At 45.3% G+C, this 12143-nt stretch overlaps 3 protein-coding genes across 3 annotated transcripts; all 3 read right to left on the bottom strand.

The window, feature by feature from the left end:
* Window positions 1-7833: 7833 nt before the first annotated feature.
* Window positions 7834-9019, bottom strand: LOC124281357 (cilia- and flagella-associated protein 251-like). Its single transcript, XM_046717392.1, has 3 exons — window positions 8540-9019; window positions 8142-8411; window positions 7834-8055 (listed from the first exon to the last, which is right to left on the bottom strand). Exons 1-3 carry the CDS (start codon window positions 9017-9019, stop codon window positions 7834-7836), a joined length of 972 nt encoding a protein of 323 aa, XP_046573348.1.
* An 891-nt stretch (window positions 9020-9910) lies between these two features.
* LOC124281358 (protein qua-1-like) lies at window positions 9911-10336 on the bottom strand. Its single transcript, XM_046717393.1, has one exon. It carries the CDS (start codon window positions 10334-10336, stop codon window positions 9911-9913), a length of 426 nt encoding a protein of 141 aa, XP_046573349.1.
* Window positions 10337-10494: 158 nt separating this feature from the next.
* Window positions 10495-11838, bottom strand: LOC124281359 (high mobility group nucleosome-binding domain-containing protein 5-like). Its single transcript, XM_046717395.1, has 3 exons — window positions 11336-11838; window positions 10791-11207; window positions 10495-10642 (listed from the first exon to the last, which is right to left on the bottom strand). Exons 1-3 carry the CDS (start codon window positions 11836-11838, stop codon window positions 10495-10497), a joined length of 1068 nt encoding a protein of 355 aa, XP_046573351.1.
* Window positions 11839-12143: the final 305 nt, after the last annotated feature.

Genomic DNA, 12143 nt, shown 5'->3' on the forward strand with positions numbered 1-12143 from the left:
CACCTCACAGAATGAAAGGCGGGAGGGGTATATCGGATATATAACTTACACATCACAGAATGAAAGGAGGGAAGAGTATATCGGATATATAACTTACACATCACAGAATGATAGGCGGGAGGGGTATATCGGATATATAACTTACACATCACAGAATGATAGGCGGGAGGGGTATATCGGATATATAACTTACACCTCACAGAATGAAAGGCGGGAGGGGTATATCGGATATATAACTTACACCTCACAGAATGAAAGACGGGAAGGGTCCATCGGATATATAACTTACACATCACAGAATGAAAGGTGGGAAGGGTATATCGGATATATAACTTACACATCACAGAATGATAGGCGGGAGGGGTATATCGGATATATAACTTACACCTCAGAATGAAAGGCAGGAGGGGTATATCGGATATATAACTTACACCTCACAGAATGAAAGACGGGGAAGGGTCTATCGGATATATAACTTACACCTCACAGAATGAAAGGCGGGAAGAGTATATCGGATATATAACTTACACCTCACAGAATGAAAGACGGGAAGGGTATATCGGATATATAACTTACACCTCACAGAATGAAAGACGGGAAGGGTCCATCGGATATATAACTTACACCTCACAGAATGAAAGGCGGGAAGGGTCTATCGGATATATAACTTACACATCGCAGAATGATAGGTGGGAGGGGTATATCGGATATATAACTTACACCTCACAGAATGAAAGGCGGGAGGGGTATACCGGATATATAACTTACACATCGCAGAATGATAGGTGGGAGGGGTATATCGGATATATAACTTACACCTCACAGAATGAAAGGCGGGAGGGGTATACCGGATATAAAACTAACCCACACAGAATGAAAGACAGGGGAGGTTCTATTCATTCAGACTGAAGGTGAGGGAGGGTGTGCATAGCATGTTATTATATACTCATGCCAATAATGGTTGTCACTCCCCTCCCCACCCCAACCCCCCCACACCCACACCCTCTCTCCAATTAAAAAAAATTGAAGCGGGTGACAACTATTATTGGCATGAGTATATTACAAGTCAGTGTGCGAACTGGTTTCCAAATTTTGTTACCCTGTCGGGCTACCTATGCCTGAAAGTTACTAGCCCACAAAATAATTCACTAACCCGAAATTTGAATGTAGAAACTGAGCAAAAGATTGCAAAAATAGATGAGAATAAGATAATGTCGGCATTGCATGGGTTTCATCATTAATCTGCTGATATGATGAACATTTTTGTCAGACCATAATCTCGCATGATTCAAAAGTTTATTATAACTGAACAAGTCGGAGAGAGTGAAATATTTACAAAATGGCCCCGTGAATTGGGTGTGGGATGGGTGGGGGCAGGGAAGAGAATGGTTTCTTTTGTTGCATTGGATATGCTGCATTATGCATGCAGATGCAAGTCACATATATCGTCATAGCTGCTTAAAAACCTGTAACATTTATCGGTGTTTGACACAACCCACCTACTGTGTGTGTGTACGTGCGTGCGTGCGGTTATAACTATCTTATTCACTTTTATATTTTATTTGTACCATCAAGTAATTAGTGTCTCGTAGGCCAACTGGCCGGGTGCTCTTTTTAATGTATCATACTATGTCTATACATTTTGTACCACAGCATGTGACACTTTGAGAAAATAATTTCTTCTTCTTCTTCTTCTGGCGAGGTGGGGTAGCCTAGTGGTTAAGGCGCCGAAGACCCTGTTCGCTGTGATATTGCTGGAATATTGCTGGAATATTGCTAAAACTGGCATAAAACCATACTCACTCGCTCTTCTTCTTCTTAAGTGCCTTAATCATAAGCGCAAGCTCACACACCATTTCACTTTAGACATATATACGTGCTGGTATTTCTATGACCGAACCCATTTATAGGCATTTTTCTACCATCTATTACTGAACATTCCTATGGTTGATGATTTGCACTGGATATAAGTTGGATATCCCATATATTTCCACATACCTGCTCCTTATCTGCATAACAAATATTTTATTGAAGAATACCAAGCAGTCCAAACTACACATTATCACTATTCTTTCACAATTTATAGATTTCTATATTGTAAGAGAAACAATTAAAATCACATCCAGGGCCTACACTTTTACCCAATATCAATATCAGTAACATATGTGCCACTATGCTGCTTCATGTCATACCCAAATATATTTAGCCTTGTAGGGTATCTGACAAAAAAAGAATCTTAAATATAGTAAGCAATAAATACACAAATGCTGGTCTACTAATGTTTCATTAATTATTATGTGCATTATGTACGAAAACATGCCATATCTTAAAAGCTATACATTTTCACTGCATTAAGATGGAATAACATTTGTCCCACCTGTCCTTGTGCACATGGGTGATCCAATGCTTTGTACTCTTGGCCATGTGACCTCTGATACTGAATAAACTTCTTGTTCTTGTTCTATTTTTATTGTTCTTTAATACATAACTTTTGAAGAAATCAGCTTTAGAATGGTATGCATTTAAAATATTGTATAGAATGAAATGAATGTTATTTCCACAGAAAACATCCAGAATTTTGCTGAATTGTTGTGATTGAGCACACAGTACATGACATTGTTGTTCATTTTAACAATGAAATACTACTCAAAAGTGTTTTTGTTTTGGAAGCTGCATCATAGGTATGTCATACCATTAGCCATGAGGAAGTTAATGGTCATGATAGTCATGGAATATAAGAAACTTTAGACTTGTGCTGCAATCTAAGAGCTCAATACTTCAAGCATATTCCTATAACCTATTAAGATTGTTAGATAGGTTAGGAAATGGCAAGCATTACTTATCATAATTACCTTTCCCATCTTCAGTTATAACTGCACACTTATAACTACATGTATATTATTCATGATTTTTCTTCAATGCTTTGTTCTTGACAAACAAGTGATAAAACCCCACACATATAATATATTTTAATTCATTTTATCAAATTTACCAACCAAAATCACTGGATTGCTGAACATGTCAGTCTATCAAACAAAACTTTTCAAGGTAAGAGCTTACTCCACAGTCCTTCTTAAATTTACCTGTCCAATAGTATACATATTAATCCAAATTCATATTTAATACCTTAATGGGTCACACTTTAACTTTTCAACATATTGTATACATGGGTTAAAATCAAGACAACATTATCTGTTTACATGCATTGCAAAAGTTAAGAAATTACCTAGCCATATATATTCCCATCCAAATTCATTCACAGATTTACAAATTATTTCACAAATATTATTATTTCTCCCACAAAATGTCCTATATGAGATAACCACCTTGCTCAATTAAACAGTAGGTTCTCACACCTGACATAGAGTCAGTTCCTCCTTGGAATTCTTGTTTCAACAATCTGGTGAGCTGCAGCAGATCTGAACAGATAGCTACTCAGTAGCAATTAGGGAAGCATCTGGTGACATGTTTATGGCAAGTCTGCACAGTCAGTGCTAACTCAAGCTGGTCTATTCAGTTGATTCAGCCATTAACAGACAGTTTTAACCAATTCCACTTTCACCAATTCAGTTCAAGCAAGTCTAGAAACAGACAAACACTCATATCCAAAGATGATGGCAATTCATTGATTATAATCAACCTTTGATATACTAGTATAGTACATAATATCATCTGTCAAATACTGGAATTTGTTTTCTGCAATACATATTACAATGTTTGCAGTAAAAGTGAAAATACAACCCAGATATGATACTGTATAATTGTAAAACAATGAAATGTGACTGTTTCTTATAGTACATCTACATAACATAGCATTCAAGTGTAAGGAAAGCATCTTCTTTATTGGGGGAGGTAACATGTAAAAGGTGAGCATGTGCTTGGTGTAACAGATATACTTTGGTATGTACCAAATATGTACTGTGCATGGTTGGCAGTATTAACATTCTAGTAGGTAACATGTAATATATTCATCTCACCTTGATGTTATCAGAGACCATATAATATATTATATGGCCTCTGATGTTATGTAGCAAAACACTCTTAAATGTTTCTATTTCAAGATTATATTAACAAAGTTTTAAAGTGATTACAAAAGACTTCCACACAAACACACAACTTTAGTAGCTAATTAAACTCCTATATATACATGAGACACCTAAATCAAACTGATCACCCAATGGGAACAACATTTGTGTTTGCTCTTAATTCTTGAACAGTTACTGTCATGTCAAGAATGAATGTGTATTCCCAATTACCCAATCACAACTGCTTTAAAATGCCACCAAATTAGGCTGTGAACTGTTTGCACCACTTCCTCCTTCAGATGCCATGACCCCCATCCCTCCTCTACCCATCCCCAGTGTCAGTGTCTAAATGGTAACTAGTTGAGGGTTGTTGAATTAATTAAGTGTGTAAGAACATTTGACCTCTGGGTTTATAACCAAAGGTTTTACAATACCTTTATCAGATAGTACAGTGTTTCCTTCATTAACAGTTGTCATTAGAGTACAGGCACTGATATAGAAAGAACTTCAAAGAAGAAGAAAAAGAAGAATGGCTATCTTCACCTGAATGCTAACACAAATAGGTAAGTTAATATTTCATTTAAATTCTACCAGATTTATGACCACTGACTGAACTGTTCTGTAATATCAGCCTGCAATGATAAGAATACTGTAATTTACCATTTCTTGCAATTTTCCAATTAATTTTTGTGTTGGATTGTTCCCCACTGTTATACATTCCTTGTGAAGGAAGTATTATTGGTATACTTATTATTTTAATTCTATGTATCATTGTTGTTATTCGTAATTATATATATGGATGGAATTTCAATGATATTTGTATGAGAAATTCTGTCAATGAAGTCTATTTATCCTTGGCATTATCCAGTTAAAAATGACAAAGGTGGGAAATGAAGATCTATTGAAGGTTTGAGATTATCTCTTACAAATGTATGCATATTTTCAAAAGGATGACCCCATGTGTTTTCAAGAATTTGATAATAGTAGTAACATGGGGCTTGAAATTTAGTTTTTGACCCCTCAACTGATTTAGGAAATTACAACACTGTATAAATATTCCAGAAGCTAAATGAATTGGAATCTTATGACCTAAACTATGCTTGAAGTGAATTGAAACATGAAATGTTACACTTGAAATATAAAGAAAAACACATATAAATTTATCAAGGAATTATGTGTTCCCAAACCTGATATGAGTGATATGGAAAATGACCTTTCAGATACATTGATGATTTATTGAGCAATTTAAAGAAAAATCTCATTGAGCAAGAAATAATCATTACAGAATTTCAAAACAGTATTAGAGAAAACTTTAGAAGTGTCAATGAAGGCATGTTATCAAGTCTTTAAAAATATATACTATATCTTGGAGAAACAACACAGAAGATGAGATACACAGAAAACTGATATGACATAGAATGCAATAGTAGAATGAGAAAAAATATCCAAGAACATCTCACATCAAAAGAAACTCAATTAGGAATGATACACTACACAATATTTAGAAGCAATCCTAATGAAAACTAATAAGGTTCCTGGGGTGAGAACAATATCCAACGATTCATAAATTCTATGAACATATCCTAAGAAACTGAAGTACAGTCCTCGACTTTACCCACCAGTCTAACAGCCAAGTCTGGTAAAATTTGTTCTTGTCAAGTAAGAGCACACCCACTTACAGTCCATAAAGTGAGACAAAAAATGCTGAAAATAATGCCAATTTACATTTTCAGTCCAGCAAACTTGAGAGACTTTAGCACAGACTGCAAGTACAGTAACCAAAGTTAAAGGGTGCCAGAAACAGATATATCACTCATCTAGCATAACATTTAAGGAGCTATTTTCTGTGTACTGTAGACTGAATAATGTTATCTATCCTCCTTGACATGAAAAATATTCTATGTATATGGTGAATTTGAATCTACTAAAAAGAAAATTTTGATTCAAGTACAGAAAATAGCAGCGTTCAACTTCAGAAACTATGCAAGTTCGAAGAGCATTCTTTGAGAACAAGGTAAGTACGCAAGATAAATAACAATATAGATATTGTTTACTGTTTTAGCATTATACAGTGTCATAATGTCACAAGTTTATAGGAGTTGTTTCTACACAGTGTTCACTGTTCTTTCTCTATGAGGTGAATCTTGTCATGTATCGACAGAACCTAATACAGGGAAACTTCTGGTAAGAAAATGTAACATGTCTAGCCTGTTCCCATATCCTTGTTCCATGTGATTTCTGCATTGATGTGTAGTTATGTAACAGACTAAACCCAAGAAGTTCTCAACAGCCTAAAAGTTAATGCACATTCATATAATTCACCTTTGGTATAGCTTTCGTTAACATAACTTAATGAAACTGCAGTTCCTATTTATTCTTAAAAAATTTCATGGTTTATAAGAAATGAGGTAATTAGTAAGTCAATGTTTCTTCAACCTCATCTATGTATGTCTAGCAAAAAGTGTACTCTCCTTACAGTGGCGACGGGAATGGGTGCGGAGAGAGTCACACAATGTTTCTCCAGAGATATTTGTATCAGGAAGTAAAGGCAGGATTTGCATCCTGTTACATACCTGTAAAGGTAACTGAATAGTTAATGATAAGATACAGTGCATGAGTGAAGATGTTAAGTTAATGTTACACTTTTTAAGTGTCCCAAATACCAGTTTGGTAAAATAAATGTTTCATATAACTAAAATTATTAGAATGCTTAAAGACACAAAACGTATCACATATCACTCACTCCTCTCCAATCACTCTGCTCCACTCCCATCAACTCACTCCACTCCACTCTCCCCTCCCTGTTCCACTTAAATCCAGTATTTCCCTCCACCCACTCCACCTACTACGCTACTCTCACTACACCCTCTTCCCTCGCTCGACTCACTCCGCTCCAGTCACTCCACCCATAGCTACTCTCACCACACCCTCTTCCCTTGCTTGACACACTCCGCTCCACCAACTCCAACCACTACGCTACACTCACTACACCGTCTTCCCTTGCTCGACTCACTCCGCTCCAGTCTCTCAACCCACTACACTACTCTCACGACACCCTCTTCCCTTGCTTGACTCACTCCGCTCCAGTCACTCCACCCACTACGCTACTCTCACTACACCATCTTCCCTCGCTCGACTCACTCCGCTCCAGTCACTCCACCCACTACACTACTCTCACTACACCCTCTTCCCTCATGCTCCACTCACCCCGCTCCAGTCACTCCACCCACTGCTACACTCTCACTACACCGTCTTCCTTGCTCCACTCACTCTGCTCCAGTCACTCCACCCACTCACGCTACTCTCACTACACCCTCTTCCCTCACTCACCCACCCTCTCGGCTCAGTCACTCCACAACCACGCTGCTCCTCTCACTACACCCTCTTCCCTCCTCCCACTCACTCTGCTCCAGTCACTCCACCTACTACGCTACTCTCACTCCACCCTCTTCCCTCGCTCCACTCACTCTGCTCCAGTCACTCCACCCACTACGCTACTCTCACTACCCCTCTTCCCTTGCTCTCCTTCCACTCCGCTCCAGTCACTCCACCCACTCACATGCTACTCTCACTACACCCCTCTTCCCTCAGCTCCACTCACTCTGCTCCATTCACTCCACCCACTACGCTACTCTCACTCACACCCTCTTCCCCTGCTCCACTCACTCCGCTCCAGTCACTCCACCCACTACGCCTGCCTCACTACACCCTCTTCCTCGGGCCTCCACTCACTCCGCTCCAGTCACTCCACCCACTACGCTACTCTCAGTACACCTCCTCTTCCTTGCTCCACTCACTCCTGCTCCAGTCACTCCACCCACCACGCTACCCTCACTACACCCATTTCCCTTGCTCCGCACTCTGCTCCAGTCACTCCACCCACCCACTCCAGTCCTTCTTCCCTCCACTCCACTCCTCCCTCCACCCACTCCATTCCTTCCATTCCTTCCTTCCATTCCTTCCTCCTCTTCCAGTCCCTCCATTCCCTCCTTCCTTCCTTTCCACTCCTCTCACGTCCATTCTCCTTCCACTTCCCTCCATTCCTCCCTATTTCCTTTCCTCCTTCCTTCCTTCCTCCTTCCAGTCCACCCTCCTTCCTTCCTTCCTCCATTCCACTTCCTTCCATCCCATTCCTCCGTCCTCCTTCCTCTCCTTCCACTCCTGATCCTTCCTTCCTCCATTTCCATTCCCTCCAGTCCCTCCTCCTTCCATTCTCTCCACTTCCTCCTTCCTCCATTCCTCCAGTCCTTCCTTCTTCCACCCTTCCACTCCTTCCACTCCTCCACCCTTCCTTCCTCCAGTCCTTCCTCCCTTCCTTCCACTCCTCCATCCACTCCTCTTCACCTCCATCCATTCCACTCCGTCCTTCCTCCTCCTTCCTCCTTCCTCCTCCACCAGTCCACTCCATTCCTTCCCTTCCTCCACTCCCTCAGTCCTCCTTCCTTCCTTCCATTCCTCCTCCAGTCCTTCCTCCTTCCTCCCTTCCTTCCTCCTCCTCCCTCCCTCCAGTCCACTCCTTCCTTCCCTCCTTCCTCCTTCACTCCAGTCCCATTCCATCCTTCCTTCCTTCCTCCTTCCAGTCCTTCCTCCTCCATCCAGTCCCTCCATTCCTTCCACTCCTCCTTCCTCCACTCCATTTCCTCCATTCCTTCCTCCTCTCGGTCCACTCCTCCTCCACTCCCTCCTTCCTCTTCCTCCGGTCCTTCCTCCTTCCTTCCTTCCGGTCCTTCCTCCTCCATCCGGTCCTTCCTCCTCCTTCCTCCCTCCTCCTCTTCCTCCCTCCTCTCTTCCTCCGGTCCTCCCTTCCACTCCTCCTTCCGGTCCTCCTTCCTCCTCCGGTCCTTCCACTCCTTCCGGTCCTCCGGTCCCTTCTTCCTCCCTCCTTCCTCCTTCCGGTCCTCCTTCCTTCCTCCTTCCTCCGGTTCCTTCCTCCACTCTGTCCTCTCCTCCTTCCTTCGGTCCTCCGGTCCTCCTTTCCTTCCTCCTTCCTCCATTCCTTCCTCCTTCCTCCATTCCTTCCCTCCACTCCTTCCTTCCTTCCTCCTTCCCTCCTTCCATTCCCTCCTTCCTCCTCCTCCCCTCCATTCCTCCCTCCTTCCTCCAGTCCGCTCTTCCTCTTCCTTTCCTTCATTTCCTCCTTCCTCATTCCTCCGGTCCCTTCCTTTCCATTTCCTCCGTCATTTCCTCCACTCCTCCGGTCCATTCCTCCTTCCTCCCTCCTTCCTCCGGTCCTTCCTCCTTCCCTTCCTTCCTCCTCCGGTCCCTCCTTCCTTCCTCCGGTCCTCCATTCCTTCCTCCGGTCCACTCCTTTCCTCCTCCTTCTCATTCCTCCTTCCTCCATTCCTTCCTCCCTCCTTCCTTCCATTCCTCCGGTCCTCCATCCGTTCCGGTCCTCCTCCCTCCTCCTTCCTCCTCCCTCCTTCCTCCTTCCTCCTCCGGTCCATTTCCTTCCTCCTCCTCCTTCCATTCCTCCTTCCTTCCTTCCGGTCCTTCTCCACTCCTTCCTCCAGTCCTTCCTTCCTCCGGTCCTCCATTTCCTTCCTCCTTTTCCTCCATTCCTCCTTCCTCCTTCCATTTCCTCCGGTCCTCCCTCCCTCCTCCTCCTCCGGTCCTCCTTTCCTTCCTCCATTCCTCCTTCCTTCCTCCGGTCCTCCCCTTCGGTCCTCCGTTCCTTTCCTCCTCCCTCCTTCCTCCATTCCTTCCTCCTTCCTCCTTCCTTCGGTCCTCCTTCCTCCTTTCCTCCGGTCCTCCTTCCTTCCACTCCTTCCTCCTCCCTCCTTTCCACTCCGGTCCTCCCATGTCCTCCATTCCTCCTTTCCTTCCTTCCATTCCTCCTCCCTCCGGTCCTTTCCTCCATTTCCTCCTTCCTCCCTCCGGTCCTCCATTCACTCGGTCCTTCCTCCCTCCGGTCCTCCTCCTTTCCTCCTCCACTTCCATTCCTCCGGTCCATTCTCCACCTCTCCCTCCGTCCACTCTCCCTCCGGTCCTTCCTTCCTTCCGGCTCCTTCCGGTCCTCTTCTTTCCTCCTTTCTTCCTTCCTCCACTCCATTCCTCCCTCCGTCCTCCTTCCCTCCTTCTTCCTCCACTCCATTCCTTCCCGGTCCGGTCCTCCTTCCTCCTCCCTCCACTCCTTCCTTCCTCTCCTTCCACTCCATCCTCCATTCCATCATCCTCCACTCCTTCAGTCCCTCCATTTCCTCCACTCCTTCCTCCCTTCCTCCTTCCTCCTTCCCTCCTCCGGTCCCTTCCACTCCATTCCTTCTTCCTTCCGGTCCTCCTTCCTTCCGTCCTTCCTTCCTTCCTTCCTCCATTCCCTCCTTCCCTCCTCCATTCCTCCTTCCACTCCTTCCTCCTCTCCGGTCCTTCCTCCCTCCTTCCATTCCATTCCTTTCCTTCCTCCGGCTCCATTCCATTCCTTCCTCCACTTCCTCCTTCCTCCAGTCCTTCCTCTTCCTTCCATTCCTTCCAGTCATTCCTCCTTCCATTTCCCCCTTCCTCCTCCACTCCTTCCTTCCACTCCATTCCTCCATTCCTCCTTCCTCCTCCTTCCTCCACTTCCATCCAGTCCTCCCCTCCTTCCCTCCTTCCATTTTTCCTTCCTCACTCCTTCCTCCCTCCTTCCCTCCATCCCTCCATTCCTTCCTTCACTTCCCTCCCTCCCTCCATTCCTCCATTTCCTTCCATTCCTCCTTCCTTCCTCTCCTTTCCTCCTCCTCCAGTCCTCCATCCTTCCTTCCTCCTTTCCTCCATTCCATTCCTTTCCACTCCTCCTTCCTTCCCTCCATTTCCTCCCTTCCTCCTTCTTCCTCCTTCCCTTCCCTCCTTCCTCCTTCCTTCCATTCCATTTCCACTCCTCCGGTCCTTCCCTTCCACTCCCTCCAGTCCCTCCATTCCTCCCTCCTCCCTCCTCCATTTCCTCTCCTCCTCCAGTTCTCCTTCCTCCCCTCCTTCCCTTCATTCCTTCCTCCCTCCTCCTTCCTCCTTCCTTCCACTCTTTCCTTCCGGTCCTCCTTCCATCCTCCCTCCTTTCCGGCTTCCTCCTCCTCCATTCCTTCCTTCCTTCCTCCGGTCCTTCCTTCCATCCCTCCTCCACTCTCTTCCTCCACCTCCGGTCCACTCCTTCTTCCCTCCACTGTCCTCCTTCCTTCCTCCGTCCTCCGGTCCTCCTTCCTTCCTCCTTTCCTTCCTTCCTCCTTCCTCCTCCTTCCTCAGTCCTCCCTTCCCATCCTCCGGTCCTTCCTCCTTCCTTCCTCCGGTCCGGTCCTTCCTTCCTCCTTCCTTCCTCCTTCCTTTCCATTCCTGTCCTCCACCCTTCCGGTCCTCCTTCCCTCTCCTCCGGCTCCTTCCTTTCCTCCTTCCGGTTCCTCCGGTCCTCCTTGTCCTCCTTCCCTTCCTTCCTCCATTCCTCCTTCCTCCGGTCCTCCTTCCTCCGGTCCTTCCTTCCTCCTTCCTCCGTTCCTTCCTCCGTTCCTCCTTCCTTCCTTCCGTCGTCCCTCCGGTCCTCCTTCCTTCCGGTCCTCCACTCCGTCGATCCTTCCACTCCTTCCTCATTTCCTTCCTCCTTCGGTCCTCCATTCCTCCGGTCCTCCTTCCTTCCTTCCTCGTCCGGTCCGGTCCGGTCCTTCCTCTTCCATTCGTTCCTCCGGTCCTTCCTCCAGTCCCTCTTCCTTCCTCCTTCCTTCCTCCGGTCCGGTCCATTCCTCTCCTTTCCTCCGGTCCTCCCTCCTTCCTCCTCGATCACTCCTTCCGGTCCATCCTCCTTCCCTCCATTTCCTTCGGCTCCGGTCCGTTCCTCGGCTCCGGTCCATTCCATCCGGTCCTTCCGTTATCATTTCCTCCCTCCGGCTCCGGTCCATCCGTTTCCTCCGTCGTTCCTCCGGTCCTCGGCTCCGGTCCTTCATTCCATCCGGTCCACTCCTTCCATCCGGTTCATATCCTCCATCCTTCCGGTCATTCCTTCCATTCGATTTCCTCCATTCGTTTCCTCCGGCTCCACCCTTCCTCCGGTCCATCTTATTTCCTCCGGTCCTCCATTCCGGCTCCGGTCCGTTTCTCCGCTGCTCCGGTCCTCCTTCCTCCGGTCCGCTCCGTCCGCCGCTCAGATGTCGGCTGTCGGCA

This window comes from Haliotis rubra, unplaced genomic scaffold (genome assembly GCF_003918875.1).
Source record: "Haliotis rubra isolate DU_JTF1 unplaced genomic scaffold, ASM391887v1 Scf283, whole genome shotgun sequence".
In the NCBI taxonomy this organism is placed as follows: domain Eukaryota; kingdom Metazoa; phylum Mollusca; class Gastropoda; order Lepetellida; family Haliotidae; genus Haliotis; species Haliotis rubra.